Below are 19,411 nucleotides of genomic sequence, written 5' to 3'. Positions count from 1 at the left end.
GTAGATCCTCAAAATATTAAAAGTAGAATTCCCATATCATCCAGCAAATCTACTTCTAAGTATGCATCCCAAAAAGTTGAAAGCAGGAAGCTGGGCAGATATTTGTACACCTATGTGCTATATCATCACTATTCCCAATAGCCAAAAGGTAGAAGCAACCCAATTGTCCATTGATAGATTAATGGATAAATAAAATGTGGTCGATGCACAAAATGAAATATCATTCAGCCTTTAAAAAGGAAGGAAATTCTGACATATGCTACAACATGGATGACAATCTTTGAGGACATTATATTAAGTGATATAAGCCAGTCACAAAAGGACAGGAGAAAAACTATATGAGTCCACTTATATGAGGTACCTAGAGTAGTCAAACTCATAGAGGCAGAAAGAATGATGCTTGCCAGGGCCTGGGGGTGGGGAGAGGAAAATGGTGAGTTAGTATTTAATAGTTACAGAGTTTCAATTTTGCCAGATGAAAAATGTCTGGAGACTGATGGTGGTCATGGTTGCACAACGTAAATGTACTTATTGCCATTGAACTGTACACTTAAAAATGATTAAAACAGTAAATTTTATATGTATATTTTACCACAATTTGAAATATATATTTATATTTTAAAACCCCGGGATCCTGTAGAGATTTTCTTGAGGATTATGTGAAGAGGAGGGGATGATCATGTTCTCTCACTTGCCTCTCTCAGAACTCCTTTGGGCACCATAAGATATGCATATTTATTTCTAGGAACTTAGGTAAAAAGTATGAGAGAAATAGCCATTCACTGAGAGCCGGCCAGTCTGCCCTGTTCTAGTCTGTGCGTTTATGTTCACAAGTGAGCGAGCTGGAGAACTGATGCCGCTTGGCCTTTTCTTATCCCCATGCATCTCGCCAAGCTGGAGGAGCCCCTGGTATCTTAAGATGTCTGTTTTTCATACAGCACGGCCCCTAAAGTCAAGTCAGCTGCCCAAACGAAGTACGGCGATGGCCTCTAAGCTGGTACTGGAGCTGCACTTGGGAAAGAGAGGAGTCTGGTCCTCTGCCCTCAAAGAGTTTGCCATCTAATGACAGAATAATAACATTAATGTAAATAAACACTTAAGTTTATTTCATACAAATTAATTTATAAATGTGTTCATTTATACATACACGTATACATGTACAAAGACCTCATCCTGCAAAAAGGATGTCTGGTGGCTTAAAAGAGTAGTTTGATTCAAATAAGATAAACATATTTTATGAAATAAAATTTAAAAAGAAACGTAGGTAAAGGGTAACAGAAGAACTAGATGAAATCACAGGAAGACTTAACATTAGAAATTTATGCTGTAATATTTTACAAAATAAATACATAGTTGGGCCTTGAATTCTGCTCTCAGCTTTCTGTAGCCAAATAAGAAAGTTACACAACTCAGTGCTTCTAAGACAATAGCGGGGGCATTGCTAAAGAAAAGCAAAGCTCTCCCTTGCTCTCAGGCCCTGAGTCGTCATAAAGGGTAGACAGGTCTACTTAGAGAAGCAGGGTCTTCAGTAACGTCTTCATAACGAACACAATGGTAGCCTAGTTTCTAGGATTCGTAATGCATTTTCGAGGCATGATGACATAGCACAATTCAATAGGAGGCGTTCTCTGGGGCTAAACCACACTCTAGTTTCTGGCTCCCTTCACAGGTGGGCAGACTGCCTTTAGGCTGTCTTCTAAGAACATTATTTCTGGTATGCACAATTTTGATAAAAATTGGGCAGCTAACAGTTCAAAGTTACATTCTTTGGCAAGGGCCTGCAATACAATTATTCTGTATTATAGGTTGAGGTGACGCCCATGCATTGAAAAATCACCCCGAAAGAAGGTAGGATTGCCATTCTTTTACACATCTTAAGGAGTCATCCACACCTCTGCAGAGTGACCCAAAGCCGGGCCTGTGAGTAGGGCCATAATTTTCCATAGCATGCTATTCTAAGTCAGTCCTAATACCTGAACAAAGAATAATTGAGTCTCCAAAATTGCACTCTGAGAAGCATGGGAATAATGAAAAATTTTAAGTAATAGCTACCAATATCTCTTCATAGCCAGAGAAAATTTTCCAATGGTACATGGATGAAATGTCAAATTTTAAGCTAATGGACTCTAAGAATAAACTAGTTGCAAATTGTGCCCCTTAAGTAACTAAATGAATTGACCTGCAGTGTAGTTGAATTTGGTCAATTACATTCTGTGTCAAAAATGATGATTTGGGCTTTTTGGTGATTGATCTTGGGCCATTTTCCTGATGAAAGATGTTAGAACCTTTCGTTGTTGAGGCTATTTCTGAGTCTTTTTTTTGTTTTGTTAATCCTCACCTGAGGATGTTTTTTCCGTTGATTTTTTAGAGAGTGCAAGGGAGGGAGAGAGACAGAGAGAGAAACATCAATGTGAGAGAGACACATCAATTGGTTGCCTCCCACATGGGTTCCAACCGGGCTGGGGATTGAGCCTGCAACTGAGGTACTCGCCTTCGACCAGGAATTGAACCCACTACCCTTCAGTCCTCAGGTGGACGCTCTAACCACTGAGCCAAACCCGCCAGGGCTATGCCTAGAGTCTTGACCATGTGGAAGACATTCTTGTTTTTCTGTTCTCTTCAGCAGGAAGGAAGAATCTAGATCATCCAATTATTAAGAGACAGGTTTAAAAGAGAGCCAGAATGTATCCCTCTATTTTCTCATCTGTCTAATGGGGATGTAATAGTATTGTACTCATAGAGTTATTATGAAGATTAAATATGTAAAAGCGGTTAGAACAGTGTCTGGCACATAAGAAGCATTCAATGTATCTTAGCTATTATTATTGCTGTTATCGTTTCTGAGAGTTTTTGTCAGATTTGCCAAAGTAACTCTTGCTAACCCTCACTTCATAAAGATAATAAAGGGCTGTTTTTCTGAAGGGATTAGTCACTAGCAGGTCTCCTGAACTAGTAGTATAGATCAGACTGGGACTTGTGCACAGAGGTAGAGGCCAAGGAAAAATCAGTAATTAAATTTGCATACTGCCTTAATATGTTTTTAATAGATCTCTACAGAGGCTGATACCATCAATTGTAAAATTATGATTTCTAAAGGCTGTTGACTTCTCAGTAGAAAAAAATGGCTTGAGAAATTTGGATTTAATTTTTTAAAGTAGAAATGGAATATAGCCCTTTTAAAAATGGCATAGAGTTTATTCTATGTTCATTCATTTGAGATCATACCAGTTTTATCACTAGAGGAAGCAGACTGGCAGGATTTGGAACACACCAGCCATATTGGGCTTTGGACAGCTATAGGGCCAGGAAGTTTACCCTGGGGTCTTGACATAACTTGGATATTGTAACACTGAGGCTAGGAATGCGGGTTTTGCAATTAGATGGGCCTGGATTGGAGTCAGGGCTCTCTCCCTAGCTGTGAGCTCTCCAGCATGTTACTCGATCTTCTAAGCTGCAGTTTCCTTGCCTATAAATCAAGGTAATAGCACCCACTGTTACCGTTGCTGGGAGGTTTAAATAAGAGAATGTGATGAAATAATCCCCCCCCCCCCCCCCCGGTGCTTAACACATTATTGGTAGCTATTCTTAGTGCACTTTAAAGTCAATCTTATATGTGTAGATAGATTTCTTTACAAAATCTATATCTAATCAGAGTAGGAGAGTAGGACCTTGGGAGATTGAGAAACCTGTCCACAGTTTATAAAATTGAGACAATTAAGCCTCCTTGAGGTCTAGGTTTAGGGTCTAGCATTCCATAATCTCAGTACTAAATCTGGTTTTATTACTGATTATAGTCAAGGAGGCAAAATATTTAAAATAAGGTCTTCATTTTAAATAAGATCCAGGTTGCTCTTTTATATTCTCTTTCATGTGCCACATGATTAACCTGTCCAAGATTTTCTATCTTCACCAGCCAAGACCTAGAAGTCCAGGGCCCAAGTTTGCCAAACGTGGGCCTAGTGGGTAAAGCCAGTTACAAAATAGTAATAAATCTCTTTAATTATCTTAAAGCTCTAAAAAATAATTCAAAATGTGAAATTTTAAGAGGAATAAGAAGAAACACAAAAGCCAAATAAGAATAGAAAATAAAATAAGGTATGATTTTAAAAGGAAAAAGCAGTTTGAGTTGAATTTTTAATGAAAGATAAAATTAGAGTAGAAAAACAGTAAAAAGGCAAGGAAAATGTAAGGCAAAAATTCAAAAAGAAATAAAACAGTGCAAGTTAGAACAAAGTGGTAAAATAGGGCAGTGCTATGAAGTTACAAAGGTTTTAAAAATGAGATAAAAATGTGTCCTCCAAAAAAATAATGACGAAATTCATCCAGAAGCAGGTGAGCAGCATGATCTTTAAGCAGGTCCTCTAAGCTGAGGCAGTTTCCCAGTTCGGGGTCCTTGCAGAAGCCGCTGAGGGTGGGCTTGGTTCCCAGTTAATGAAGACAGCCTTTTGAGAGATGCTGAACCACTCACTAGGCCCTTCACCTCTGTCATTTCCATGGTTCCTCGCAGTAGCTCCTGGTCATAGGTTCTCCTCAGACTTCGGAGGAGCAGACTAAGGTTTGGATAGTAAGTGCCCTGTTCCACTAGCAGATGGTGGAGCTGGGGCCTGAAGCCCAGTCTGATGACAAAACCCTGGCATATTCTTTACCTTGTTCTGCCTTCTAGGAAAATCATCATCATCAACAACAACACAGACAACAGCAAAAGCCCATGCCCCTTACCCTTCCCCCCCACCTTGTCAAGATTATCAAATTGGGAGAGACTGCCCTTCTTAGCCAACAGCCCGGCTAGAGTCGGCGTGCGTGGGCACTCCGGGGTCTTAATCCACTGGAGTGTTACCTTTTTAAAAATATATATATTTTCTCCCTTTTTTGACGCAAGGTTGATTCCAGTCATTCAAATATTAACCTCGCTTCAGTTTCCTAACTATCCCCTGAATGTGGACACTTCTCCATCTTCACTGCTACTACCAAATTCAGGCCACCAGCTCTTCATTCCCTGTCTTAGTTTCCTGTGGCTGAAAACAGCAGAAACGTATTCTCTGCCAGTTCTGGAGGCCAGAAGTCCAAAATCAGTGTCACTGGGCTGAAATGAAGGTGTGCCAACAGGGCCACACTCCCTCCCCAGGCTCTTGGGGAGGGTATGGCTGCTGGCATTTCTTGATCTGTGGCCATATCACTCCAATCTCGGTGTCTGTGGTCCCATCGTCTCCTCCTCTGTGCGTCCAATCTCCACCTTTTTCTTATAAATGCATGTGTTTGCATTTAGGGCCTGCCTGTATAATACGGGGTAAATTCCCCATCTCAAGATTCTCAGCTTGGTTACGTTTGCAGAGATGCCTGTTTACCATGTAAGGTGGCATTCACAGGTTCAGAGATTAGGACATGGCTGTTTTTCTGGTGGGAGAGGGGTGTTCAGTCTACCATACTCCTAGGCTTTTGCAGTGGTCTCTGCCTCCTGTCCTCTACCCTGCACACAGCTTTAGACACACAGTCAAACCATGTCACTGTCTGCTTTAAAACTCCTCAGTGGTTCCCATGGCCCTCAGCATATCCTGATTCTCTGATATGGTGGTGATAACCTTTCCACCTTCTCACCAGCCTCTCCCTTCCACCTTATGTTCCACCCCACTCAACTCCCTCTAGTTCCATGTGAGCCAGGTTCACGCTCTCCTCTGGGCCATTGTGTGTTCCTCTGCCTGCAACACTGTCCGTTTTGTTTGGCTCACTCTAGTTCACCCTTCAGTTCTTGGATAGACTTTGGACTTCCTCCAGGAAGACTTGCTCTTCCCTCATTGGGTTAGGTGTACCTCCATAGGGACAGTCTCCCTATCATGTGTCCACCTTGTTCACAGGATGTGTCCCCTGCACCTGGCAGAGTGCTTGACACAAAGCAGTTGCTTAATAAATGTGTGTTGTTGAGAATACCATAGGCGGGGGCCTCTACATCCACCCTACAAGCATAATACTACAACCAAGAGCACCAGTCCATGCAGAAGAGTTGTTGCTGGAGAGGATTATATCTGTCAATGCCAAAAGTTCCCACAAATCGTTATTTTTAAGCAGAAATCAAGAATTATATAATTATGAGATCAGAGAAAATATTTTCATGCTTATTATTCTGTTTTCTTTCAGGCCATTCCTGTGTTTCTCACATTGCATAATGCAGCTGAAGTTATCATCTGTGGGCACCAGAAGTGTTTTTGGAAAGAGGTAAATGATAACACAAAATGCTAGTTTCACCTCCCTGGCTTTGCATTTCAAAGACACACCTTTTTTTTTTATGGCTCAAATTAGTGTCTACCCTCTCCTGACATCTGTTTCCAGTCAAGACTGCCTGACAGTGGTTATTAATTTCAAGCACCACGGTTTTGACATCCTTTTAGTTCACCAAGTGTACGTGAGAGTGCTTGTTGACCCGAGTGGAACTCCACTCCAGGCCAGGCCTGAGCAGGGCCTCGGGATACCAGGGGGCATTGACTGTGGGCCTGGTGGTTCCCAGCCGCAGCTCGTCCCAGTGCCACGCGGACATCAATGTCAGAGCTCTACATAGGGTACTGGGGGCATTGGCCCACCCTGGAGACAGGCATTCCTTTTTCTTCCCAGCTCAGCTCAGCCTCAGACCACCTAGAATAAGTTTCTTCACCTCTGGGCCTCCAGCTATGAAAAGGGATAGTGACTTCACCCAACTCATAGAGTTGTTGGGAGGGTGCAGGGCGGAACACGTGTTAAGTGCTTCCCACAGTTTCTGGCCTGTAGTAGGTGCTCTGTACCTGTTAGCTGTATTGATTAACATTATTAGTGGTGGTTTTAACTTGGTCCCTCTTTGGGGAGTTCCTTTTTTTCTAACATCTTCCCATTTGAAATGATTTCATATTAAAATTTGGGAACTCTTAAACTAGAGAGGCTGGTAAGCCATTCGGGCAGCATACTTCTTACAAGTATATGGGAGAGAGAGGTCCCTCCTGTGGCTGAGGCCACTCTGCACACCTCTGCACCCTCTGTCATCCCTGCCTGCTACTCGGAGGCAGCTCCGTGGGTTACCTACCCTCCTCTTTCGTGGACAGTTAAACTCTCCCTTTCTGCTGGCTTTATTTCCCTTAGCCCATAAATATGCTCAGTGTTCTCAGTCCAGCATGGGTGGAGCTCGCTCTGGGAGACCCACTCACATCAACTGTGTTTATAAAACCAAACCTCAACAGGAGAGCCAGCACGCTTTGCCCACGCACCCCCCACCCCATCTCGTCCTTGCCCTTCCCCACCCCTGCGCCTAACAGAGGGTCGGCCTCCGTGCTGTCCACACCCTCGTGTCCCTCTCCCCTCGGCCAGCTCCTGCTTCTGCCCCACCATTACCTGGAAATCGCTCTGGCTGAAGTTACTGACGGCTTCAGGTACATGGCTCTGGTGGTCTTTTGCACCGTTCACCGCCTTGCACCCTTTTCTTGACTCTTAGCTCACTTGATCTGCATTCCCCCCTCCCTGCTGGCCTCTTCCTGAGTCTCCTGCTCTTTCTTCAGAGCCACCCGACCTTCTTTTTCCTTTGTCTGCGCTTCAGGGTCTCCCAGGGCTCTGTCTTGGGAGTCTTTTTGTTCCCACGCTATGCACTTTCTGGACAATCTCATCCACATCCGTGGCACCAGCTACCTTCAGTACACCGGTGACTCCCAAGTCTCCATCTCCAGACCTGTGTCTTCAGCTCAGACCCCGTGACCTGCTGGCCTCCTGTTCTCCGTCTGGCTGTTTCCTGGGCATCTGAAATGCAGAGGGATCACAATGGAACTGACATGTTTCTCCAGACTCGATTCTCACTTGGCAGTCCCAGTCCCGATCCTCATCTCCCAAGTCTGAAACAGCAAAGGAGGGCTAGTGGCCTGAAAGGGCGGCCAGGGTGTCACTGCAAAACTGACAGGTGGGCTGTGGCAGAACAGTGTCACAAACGGTCAGGTTGTTGGGCTAGGTTGGCTCTTCCCAAGCCCTTCGACCTTGGGCAAGTGACCTAATTTCTCAGTGCCTCAGTGACCTCACATGTAGCATATAACCCAAGACTAATTAACTCGGATGCAGTCAGTCAAGACTTGTAGAGCGCTTAGAACAGCAGTGGTCCTGAGTGAGTAGCCCTTGGAGTAAGTTAGCCAACTCGGAGCAATGTCAAATATTCAGTGTGACTTTTGAGGCTTATACTGACCCAGTCAGAGCCCTGAGTTAGTACCAGGACTTACCACTGGGTGATTTGGGGACTGAGGGGCCTGAAAAGGGGAATGCCCTGACATGAACCCCCAGGTTCATGGAACCCTGGAGGTATGGAGCTCAGTAATTACTTTATTGCTCATTTTTTACTCTCCATACCTCAGGTTCTGGGCTCCTTTAGTCTGAGGAGTTTAAAATAAAAAAGGATTCTCTCTGCCCTGGCCAGCGTGGCTCAGTGGTTGGATCCCTGTCCCCAGTTGGTACACATGTGGGAAGCAACCAATCCATGTATCTCTCTCACATCGATGTTTCTCTCTCTCCCCCTCCCTCCCTCCCTTCCACTCTTTCCAAAAATCTATGGGAAAAAATATCATCGGGTGAGGATTAACCCCCCACCCCCCAAAAAATATTCTCTCCTCTGTGGAATGGGTGAACTCTTTCAGGCACTGGACTGGTTTGCTACCCTGTAACGGAAGCCCCCAAACAATTACTAGATGAACATGTTACTCATGGAAGACTTGGGGCCATCCCTTTTGTCTCTATCCCTCTGTTCCTACACTTCCACCAGTCTGTTGAGATGTTGGTTATATTTAGCTCAGAACCTTTTAGTGACACATTTTCCGCATAATGGGGATGGTTATCCAGGTATTAAGAGCCAGGTCATCCTTTCCCTAATGAAGGGATAGGTGTCCCCGCCAGGGGGCAGTGGAGTCAAGGTTGGCATGTCCTCTGTACTGAAGGATCTAAAAATGCAAGCCACTGCTCCGTACACAACAGAATCTGTTTATTAAAACAGTGCATGATAGATTATTTAAAAATGTATGAAGACTTGAGATCCCCTTCCTAGCAAACCATGTGTTACTCTCATCAGTACTTCCCTTTTAAACAACATGCTCATACTTCACATTTCATCTGAACTGGAGTAAAAAAATTATAATTTGTCCTCAACTAGCAAAATAACCCTTCTAAAAGGTTCAGAATTAACCTGTTATTCTTCTTGACCATTTTCCCAGTCAAATATAGAGCAATCTATGCTTCCCCCTGCTAGAACTTTCTTCCCAAGTGCAATGACTAATTCCCTTAAACAGAACTCACAAAAAAGGAGGTGCTCAAGTTAGAGTCTGCATTAGAATTTCTTTATTTCAGGCAGCTTTAAGGGCTAAGTTGAGATTTTCTCAATTTGCTCTTTTTTTTCTTTGTAAGGGTGGAGTCAAATGTCCCTTCTTCTTTTTTCCTGTTTCTTAATTTACACATCATACCAGAGAATTTATAGCACCGCTGAGAGTCAGAGCTGGATTAATGAAAGGAAAATTTAAAGAGACAGACAGGAATAGGAGTTGAGCACGAGCTTAATTTCCTTTTTTGCATAGGTGACATCGGTTTCTCTCTCTCTCCCTTTCGCGGTGCGTGAGACACTGGAAGGCTTGGCCCCAGCGTCATGTTGTTTTTTCAACAAGTAAACATAATTTGAAGGGGGACAGTGGTAAACCTGCACATGCAGGGTGCTTTGCCAAGGTGACTCAACCCTGGGGCTCTGAGTCAGTCTTCATCTGGTCCAAGCAGGAAAAGCCTCAACAACACTCAAGGGCAACGAGCTGTTAAGCCCCCAATAAACTTGATCTAAATGTTTTCTCTTAAGAAAAAAAAAAGTTTTTAAAGAGTAATCATAAATCTCTTTATTTTCACACAGAAAACGTCTTCTACAAAGATCTGTAGGTAAGTTTAAAACAAAATAAAACCCACAAACCCCTAAAATACAAGATTTAACCTGATTTTTAACTTCGATGATGAACTGTTTGTTGAAGATTTGTACTTGCGAGTTGACAGAGGAATTTACTATAAATTCTCATCTACCCCAATTTTGTGTCTTATTCTAAAATTTACTGTCTCTCTCTTTTTCTGAAATATTTTATTCCTAAGGCAAAAACAACCCGTGCTAGATTTCAGTTGCTGATGCCCAAAACTTTACAAAAAGTTGCGGAACACCGGAGAACAAAAATGGGAAACAGGGACAGGACTTAAAATTTTAAAAATCATGTTTGCAATTTATTGGGTTTTTATAATCTCCATGGTGGAAAAAGCACTGGCTTGTGAGTCCAGGGATCTGGGTTGAGATCCTGGGCCACCGCAAAGTGGCGGTGGGCAGATGTCATCACCCTCTGCGCTCAGTTTCCTCAGGCAGGTCCCTGTGTCCAGGGGTGCTGATTCCAACCTGGACGCCCTGTTCTCCAGCTGCTTCCCGCCTCCTCTGCAGGAGTTATGAAGCTCAGTCCTGTAGATAGAAACCCAACAGAGATGCTTTTGTTTCAAAGATTTCTGGGCTTTCATCCAATCTCTTTTTTTGACTTTATTACAGGCTGCTACTTGGGGGGGAAAAAAAAAAAAAAGAAACATCAGGACTTACCCTCTTGTTTAAAAGATTAGCAGGTGGTAAAGAGAAGCATTAAAGCCCACTAATACCTGATAAAATTAGGTATTGCTCAAGGCCAGGTTTTGTGGGAAACCAGGGGCTGTCTCACACCTGGCTGTCCTCTCCTCCCCTCAACCCCAAGGGGTTGTCTGTTTGAGGGGATCTCTAATGCTCACTGGCTGTGGATGGGGAAGTGTCCTACATTCTAGAAAGCCTTCCACTGAAGGTAGACACCACACTCATTAGGAGTCTCCTCTTCTCCCACCAAAAACCTTCCTATTCCTGTGCAGTCCCAGAAAACTTTCCTGACAACTTCCCTCCACTCATCCCACCCTTTGCCTCTGAGCCCCTTGGCATTCTGGTGCCTTGGAGTCTTCCATTTGTGTGTGTGCCTTGAAAGTTGGCGAGGCTGAAGAAAAAAATAAGTTGGTGGGCTGGAGAGGAGAACCTTCCTGTGCCTCAGGATGTCCCATGTTGCCCGAGCTTCCCAAGGTTGTGAAGCCCCAGCTCTGAGGTGTCCTTCCTACCAGTCCTCCTGCCCCAGGCCCAGCCAGCCACGCCCGTCTGTTGGTTACACAGCTACACGTGATGACAGCAGTGAGGACTGTCGGGTGTGGGGCTGTGGACAGAATTGATTAGCATCACTATTGGCAGTGGACGTGGGTTATAAATACTGGGTTGTTGTGTATTACATATATGTATGTACATATAAATTATAGAATTCTGTATGTATAGGGAATATATATTGGTATGAGATGTCATCGGACAAAGTCCCCTAAAAGTAAAAATGTTGTATTTTCTGCTTCCATTCATGCCTTTGATCCTTTGCAGTTTGCTGGCTAATGGAATGATCAGTAGTGAAGGGGCCCGACGTTACGTATTTTGTTGCATTGTGAAATGGAAAGAGGGGGAGATAGTATGTGATCATTTGGGCTTTGTGTTTTCTGGTGCCTTCTTTTATGAGGAGAGAATGGGGAAAGCTAGAGGGCAAGATCTTTTGCTACCTGAGACCTAGAAGAGATTTACTAAAAACCAGTGATTACTCCAAGACACAGCTCTAAATTGACTTTCCAGTGAATGAAGGTAGCTTTCTGAAAATATCTGTGATTGGCAATGTTACTTGTTCGTGCAAGAATTTTTAAAGTTTTCATTATGGAAATTTCTAAACTTATATAAAAGTAGAAAGAATAGTATAATGATGCCCTGTATATCCATCACCAGCTTCAATCGTTTTCAACTTATGCATCCACCCAGTGCCTCCTCACTTCAGCAAATCGCAGGCACCACGGCATTTCATCTGTAAATATTTTAGTATGGATGAGAGATTTTCCTAATAAAACCTTTTATTTGGGAAAAAAGTATAAACCTACAGGAAAAGTTGTAAGACTATTACAAAGAACTCGCATGTACCTTTCACTTAGATTCACCCATCGATGATATCTTTTCTGTTTGCTTTCTCTGTCTTCGTAGATAGATATACGTATATATCATATAAAGTAAATAAGAATATGTATATAGAATTATTCTTACTTTAATTTCTTTTCTGAACCATTTGAGAATAAGTTGCAGAGACCATGACCTTACCCCTGAATACTTTAAAGTGTATCTCCTAAAAATAACAATCTCTTGTATAAACAATGCTGTTATTAAATTTAGAAAACAAGTATCTTGTATAATATTATTATCTACCATTGAGCCCATGTTCAAATTTAGCCAGTTATCCCAATGTTGTCTTTTATAGTGACCTCTTCCCCCAAAGATGTTGTGTCTCGTGTGTATTCTTTGGTCTGGACCAGTTCCTCTGCCCCTCATCGTCTTCACTGCCTTCGCATTTTTGAGGAGCGTAAGCCCACTGTTCTGTGGACTGTCCCTCCATTTGAGTCTCAGTGTTTGCTCATGATTCAGCTCAGGTTTTGCATATTTGGCAGGAATGCCGAGTGAGTGATGCTGTGCTCTTCTCAGTACATCATATCAGGAGGCACACGACGTAAATCTGTCCTACTATTGGAGACATTAAGTTTGATCATTTGGTTAAGGTGATACACAAAAGATTTTTAAGGTGCTTGCCATGGTGTTTTCTTTGTGGCATAATTGTAGTCTCACTGCCCAGTTTTCCATTAGTGTATTTTTTGGGATCTATAGTTAAAAAAAAAAAAAAAAAAAAAAAAGACCTCCTGTTATTATGTGTTTCACAGGGATACTGTTTTTCTCCAGCGAGCCAGCTTTTGTTTTGCAAATGTCCTGCAAATGCCTGTCTCTGGGGGAATGGCTGGTTATCAGTGGAGCACAGGATAGAAAACGGTGAAAGTAGTGGGGTTCTCAGAGGGAAAACAGGGGACCTGGGCTCTGCCTCAGCCAAGCCCCAGTCCATGTATTTCAGCCTCAGCGCTCTCTGGGAAATTCTTTGAAGCTGAAAAGTGAGGCTGCCTGTTTTATTTCTCTGTCCACAGTGCCCTCTTCCTCCTGGCCGCTGCAGGATGCCTTCCCTTCAATGACTCCCAGGTAAGTCCAGGTAAACGCATCTTGCCTTCCAAGTATCTTTTACTGTCTGAAGCCTGCATGCATGAGCAGATTTTCCTAGTCCTTCCTGTTAGAGTCAGAAGAACCCTGGCCTGTGCAAAGGCATTTAATGCTCTCAGGCTGGGTACCTGTTGGCCAAGGCAATGCAGAGGGATTTTTACTTTGTCAGGCACTGAGGACCCACCCTCACCCCCACTAGTCATTTCATTGCTGGGTGTTTTTTCTTTCTTTTCTCCCCCAGCATTTACTAAGTCTTCATGAAGTGTCAGGCACTGGGCCAGGCTCGGGGGATACAAAGAAGAATTGTCCTTGTCCAGACCGAAGTCAGAGTCTAGTCAGAGCAAAGGGGAGGAGAACAGACGATTAACGAATAATTATAACCCAGGGAGGCCAGGGCTCTGTCCTGGGAGGCATGGGATGCTGTGAGGCACCTAAGAAGACTTGGGGACTCAGGAAATGGGAAAGCTAACAATAATAGGGAGCCTGCCGGGTGCCGGGCTCTGTGCCTTATTTAAAACCTCACAACAATTCCATAAGGGATTATTATTATCTCCATAACTAAAGAATAATGCAGCCCAAAAGGTCACCAGCTAATGACTAAGTGGGATTTTAGAATTTAACCCAGATCTTTCTGGGCTCTGCTTTCTGGACCTTATCTTGAAGGGTGAGGAAGAATTAGCCAGGAGAAGAAAGCAGGTGTGGGCAGAGTACTGGAGGTGTCCTAAGTATGGTGGAATTCAGCTTTATTGAGCACCTACTATGTATGTGTGTGCTTCTATGCTAATTTCTGGCTTCCTGGAAGTTACAGTCATGTGAGGGGTGGAGACAAAGACAGGTAATAAGTAAAATAGTGTTGAGTGAGATAAACTCCTGTGCAGACAAGGAAGGGAAGATGAAGAGGGGCTGAGCTGGTAGGGGAAGCCTTCGTGCTTGGGGAAGTACAAGTTCTCTTTCTCTGGAGAGGGGGGCAGTAGGGAGCACTGGAGGTTGACAAGGGCTTGTCACAGAGACTTTGGGGTGTCATGAGTGTGGGTTTTATCCCGAAGTCACCGGAGGACTGCTGAATGATTTTAAGCAATAGATGGCATCATCAGATTTGCCTTTTAGAGACTCAAGGGCAGCGTGGGGAGTAGGGAAGGGGTGCTGGAAGCAGGGAGCATGTTAGGAAGATGTCATAGGCAACTGGATGAGACATGAGGAGGGACTGACTCAAGGCCCAAAAATCCTGTCTTGGCACCTTTACCTGGCACTGTGTATTGACATTTAGGGTTTCTGATTGCCACTCTGGTTTCTGTTTGTCGGTACCTATAGCTATTTTTCTTTAAATCTTGTGTTGCAGTTTGATCCAGATGGATATTTCTGGGCTGTAATTCACTTATTCTGCGTAGGTAAGTTTTAAAACAATGCTCACTTAAATAATTAAGGCTTAATATTTAGATCTTAGTGTATATCTACTTTTTAGTGACTTGGGACAACAGGGAAATTAAATACAGAATGTCAAGGTTGAAATTAAATGGACATTCTCTGGTTTGATTTTCCTGTTCAGAGGTTTCCTCAGTTGTTCCATTTCCAGTATAGTCTCCTCTTTTTCATGACAAACATGAATTAACTCACCACGACTCCAGTTCTGCTTGCTTGAGTCCACCTGTGGGATGCTGGTTGGTTGTCTCTGAAAACTGTGGGAAGAGATCCAGAAGTTTGTGCCAGAGACACTCTCATCAATATACCAAAAAAAAAAAAAAGTAACTGGGTGAAATAAAAGGACCATGCAAAGGCAACCGCCAGCTTCTTGTCCAGCACATCCTCCTGCTCATCACAGCCTCCCCCAGCACTCTCTGTACTGAAGGGCAATATCACCGGGATTATCCTATTCAAATCCTTAAAACCCTCCACAGTGTCGTTGGCCTCCCCCTGTGGGCTGTGGGGGACCGTCCTAGGGAAGAGGGGCCCTTCTCCGTGTGGATTTTGTGCCTCCCTGGAAGAGCAGGCAGCCCCTTCGGCAGGATGCCCTGTGCCGGTAACACGTGTGGCTTCATTTTCAGGGGCTTATAGGATACTCCGGAAGTCCCAGAAACCCAATGCATTAAGGTAAACTTTTAAAGTTTGGTGTGTTGTTGTTTGGTTAAGGAAAGGGGTGGGACCCACGGTGCCAGGGGCTGCTTCTGTTCAGCCAGAGACTCCTCAAGTCTGGGTGGCAGTGGGGGCAGCAGGCTCGGCCCCCGAAGCCCTTTCTCTTGATTTTGATCCATTGCAGGCCGGGTACCCCAGGACCTGAAACATGCCACCATCAGTGAGGAGCATCAGATGACATTTTAACAAAAATTATAGGACCAGCTGCTTCAGACCCCAGTTTACTTCTTCCAACTCAGGGGCACAACTCTTTTTTTTTCTTCTTTCCTCAGCCCCTTCCTAACTTGACTTGGTTTAGACCCAGAAGTCTCCCCAGCCTGTAGCTCTGTGCTGGGGTAAAATGAGGCCTTTGTTGTGGGCAGTCAATGGACCGGCTTTGGCGAATGTTGATGAAAAAGAGAATTCAGGCCTCAGTTGGGCTGGAGCTGTGAGGTCAGAGCCCCGACTCGGGCCATCTGGCTTCTGGGTTCCAGGGCCCTTCTGAAGGCCCAGAGGGAAAAGTCTGGAGGGAATGGCTCCTGGAGCAGATTATACACTCTGAGGACGTGTGACTTTGGGTCCCTCGAGCACTTTTTGTTCTTTTAATAAAGTGATTTTGCAGCAAAAAGCCAGTTGAGTTGCCGAATAAAATATAGGATACCTAGTTAAATTTGAATTTCAAATAAACAGTGAGTAATTTTTTTAGTGTAAATATGTACCCTGTCATATTTGGAGCATGCTTATACTAAAACATTGTTCTTTACTTGAAGTTCTGATTTATTGGGGCATCCTGTATTTTTATTTGTCAAATATAGTAGCCTTGGAAGCTAGTCCACTGGTCTGAGATTGCTGACATTCCTTTAAAGTGGCAAATGAACACATAAATAATCAGCCAGAAGTGAAAATGCATGTGACTGTACTAAACTAACAAATGTTTTTTAAAAATGAGCCAGGAACTAGTTTTGAGTATGAAGTGTGTTTATTGATAATTTATAAATGTAGTAACTTATATGTATATTTAATTTATTAACACAAGATAATGACTACTCTGTATATGTAAAACACTTATTTTATGATTTATCTTTTTTTTTTCTTATTCCTTAGTGATATTGACCAGCAGTACTTAAACTATATATTCAGGTAAAATATAATTTATATTTTCAAAGAGTAACATATATTTCTAGAGCTAATGGATTTTTATTTTCCAATAATATTTTGACCTGGGAGTTCTGAGCCAATGTGCCTGCCAGGGAGGCAAGCTAAATAATTTGTGGTAACCAGAAGTTGAGGAAACCAAATAGCAGTCCTGCCCCAAGGCCAGACAAGAGATGCCTCTGTCTGCCCCCACATTTCATAAGGCTGTCTCTCCCCAGGGTGTATGGAGTCTGTAAGACTAAGGGGACATTTTCCCCCAGAGCCCATAACCTCCCTTCTGGCCTGGGCCCTGGAGTTCCCTGCTCGAGTGGTCTGCAGCTTGATTCTGTCTTCTCAGCTCATTCCTAGACCCAACGGTGTCCAAGGAAAGGCTGTTAGTGGAAGCGATACCATTGTAATTAACTAGTTGTGAGTACTGGAAAGTAACAAGGGGAAGGCCAAATTTTATAAGCATGCCATTTGTACAGCTTTGCCAGGAAGCTGCAGCTTAAGACTCTCCAGGTCTGTTCCCTGCAGATCCTGGGGGAATGGACTGGACAAAAGAACAGAGGGCAGCCTATTTGTAGTTTAGAGTCTGATCTGTTTAGCTTACAAATCCTCTTTTTCGATGGGATGAGTGTGATAATAATTAGTGGAGTGGCTGACCCTCAGAGTGGGGCATGCATGGATGCTTATTCTGCCCAAACCTGAAGCATTTCAGAAGATTCTCACTCACTGAGGAGCTGGATTTAGGCAGAGTCAGACCAATCAGTGCAGATCATTTGCTTGTAGGCCAATTCCACTAATTCCTAGGAGAGCGGTTGGAAATGCCTGCTGTTTTCTCAGTGCTGGGGAAGCTCTGGTGACGGCCCTGCTGTTTCTTTTTCAGTGTGGCGCTCCTCGCCTTTGCATCTCATCCCACAGGTAGGCACCATCTCACTTGTTTGTTTGTTTTACACTGCCCGTTTGACACAGAGTGCCCTGACCCTGGGCACATCTCTGAGGGACACTTTGCAGGAGAATGTGATTGCCTTCCACAATGTCAAACTCGGGCATTAGAGATGGCCCACATACTTGAAACTGTTCTTCATAACTCATTACGGAGTTATTGCCCATGTATTTAGTTTTATCCCGTCTTGAATTTTGTCGTGAATGTTTTCATCGGATGCAATCTCAGATGCGCAGGCAGGCGTCATCTCTGCCGAGTAAACTAGTGCTTGCGTTGCCTCTTCTGGTTTCTTCGTTGAGTGTCCAGAATTGCTCTTCAGTTCTAGTGCTGAAGGACTAGGTGAGAAGTTCAAATTCACCTTAGCTCCAACTGACATCCTTGGATCACTTTTTATCATATGTTATCATCCCATCTTCATAATTTAGATTAAAGAAGTCAAGTTTTAAAACTTACCTTTATCCTGTTGCTGCATTAATTACTCTATAGGTGTTTTTCAGATTCGGGAGTTGTTCACAATAACTGTAGTCCACTGTGGTGTTTTACTTTGAAAGGTTTTGAAGCTGATGCCAAAGAGAAAGCAATAATATCTGTGTGTTGTATGGCTAAAAATACATGCTTCATTGACCACACTCCTTAAACTGTTTATTGACCATTTGCTATGCATAAGGTGGTTCCAGCCCTCAGGGTCTCAGTTCTTTTATCTGTAAAATGAAAAAGGTGGACTGGATTATTTCTGAAGCCCCTTCTAGCTCTCATATTGTGACCAGGACAGTGACAGCTTTATGCTCGTGTTTTATCTGCTTCACACTGTTTGAACTGGTATCCTTAGGGAACTGTTGGTAGTGACTCAGGAAATGTTTCTAGATTGTATATGACGAAATCAAACCCGTGTCTCATCAGGATAATTTGAATTACTTTTGTCTCAATGCATCACTCTGCACTTGCCCACACTGAAGCACACCTGCCGTTTTCCGCCCACTCCCACAGCCGCAAGTTATCTCACAACTATGACGCTGGCTGTTGAGTGCCCTCTCCACAATCATTTGTTGAAAGCCTATCATTTGTAAAATAAGAAATCATATGAAACCGTGGTGTTATCCCTAAACACGATGGTGTTATCTGCTTACCCATACTGCTGCTTGTCTGCTATTAAATCATGCCTCATGTCATTCCTTTGTGCAGCCAGGAGGTTGCCACTCAACAGATACTAAAGAGCCTACTAAGCATCCTTCCCGCTTGAAATGTGTTTTAGTCAAAGGCCTTTGGAAAGTTATGTTCGCTGGTTCTTCTTGGTTGACATGTTCATTTACTCCCTGAGTGATTTCTAGTGGGTTTGGTGAATAATTTTCACCTGAAGAAATAACTCTGCCTTTCAACTAAGAGGTTATGTTTGTTCATTGGTTACACTCATGATTGTCAGAGCTGGAAGGAATCTTGGTGATTATCCACGGTGCCACCATGTTTTACACATGAGGAAATTGAAGCCCAGAGGAGATGAGTGAGGGGACTAAGATAATGCAGAGGAGCTGAGTACAGAGGGAGGCCGGAGCTCAGGTTGGTCCCCTGACCCTCTGTCCAGGTTTTTCTTTTTAAATGCTTCCTTTTTAGTGATCGTACATTTTATTATAAAGTCTCCCAAGTGGGTGAATACTTCTGTCTGATGTTCCTACATTTCTTTCTGGAGCTTCTCTTGGTTTGGGGACATTTTGTCTACCAGTTGCCAGGCACAGTGACTGCTGGGAGTCATACATTTTAGGCAACATTCCCACATTTTACCTGAGTTATAGCTAAACTTTTAGGTCAATGCTGGAATACCTTGGGCACTTAGTTACCTTCCAAAACGCAAAGTGGTCAGCAGCCTAAAGTTATAGACTGGCCTGGGCTGAAGAGTAATTTAAAATAGGCTTTGGTTTCTTTGGGAGGCAATGAGGATGTTCTGGAATGAGGTGGCGGTGATGGTTGCACAACTCTGTGAGTATGTACTAAAAACCACTGGATTGTACACTTTACGAGGGTGACTTTTATAGTATATGAAATATATTTCAACAAAAAGCACAGAGGATCAAAAAGGAAATCTCTGTTATTTGAGAACTTGTTTGGAGCTC

General features: G+C 43.4%; 1 protein-coding gene across 1 annotated transcript in view; it reads left to right on the top strand.

Moving 5' to 3' along the window:
• Positions 1 to 19,411, top strand: part of SLC35D4 (solute carrier family 35 member D4) — a 103,674-nt gene that overhangs the window by 30,715 nt on the left and 53,548 nt on the right. The window contains exons 5-11 of the mRNA XM_016211521.2: positions 6,133 to 6,210; positions 9,875 to 9,900; positions 13,045 to 13,096; positions 14,454 to 14,502; positions 15,157 to 15,202; positions 16,328 to 16,363; positions 17,247 to 17,281. Of these exons, the coding sequence (XP_016067007.1) occupies positions 6,133 to 6,210; positions 9,875 to 9,900; positions 13,045 to 13,096; positions 14,454 to 14,502; positions 15,157 to 15,202; positions 16,328 to 16,363; positions 17,247 to 17,281 (322 nt within the window). The remainder of the gene's footprint in view (positions 1 to 6,132; positions 6,211 to 9,874; positions 9,901 to 13,044; positions 13,097 to 14,453; positions 14,503 to 15,156; positions 15,203 to 16,327; positions 16,364 to 17,246; positions 17,282 to 19,411) is intronic.

This window comes from Miniopterus natalensis, chromosome 7 (genome assembly GCF_054644295.1).
Source record: "Miniopterus natalensis isolate mMinNat1 chromosome 7, mMinNat1.hap1, whole genome shotgun sequence".
NCBI lineage: Eukaryota > Metazoa > Chordata > Mammalia > Chiroptera > Miniopteridae > Miniopterus > Miniopterus natalensis.
The sequence above is the reverse complement of the archived record's forward strand: the minus strand, read 5'-3'. Positions and strand labels throughout refer to the sequence as shown.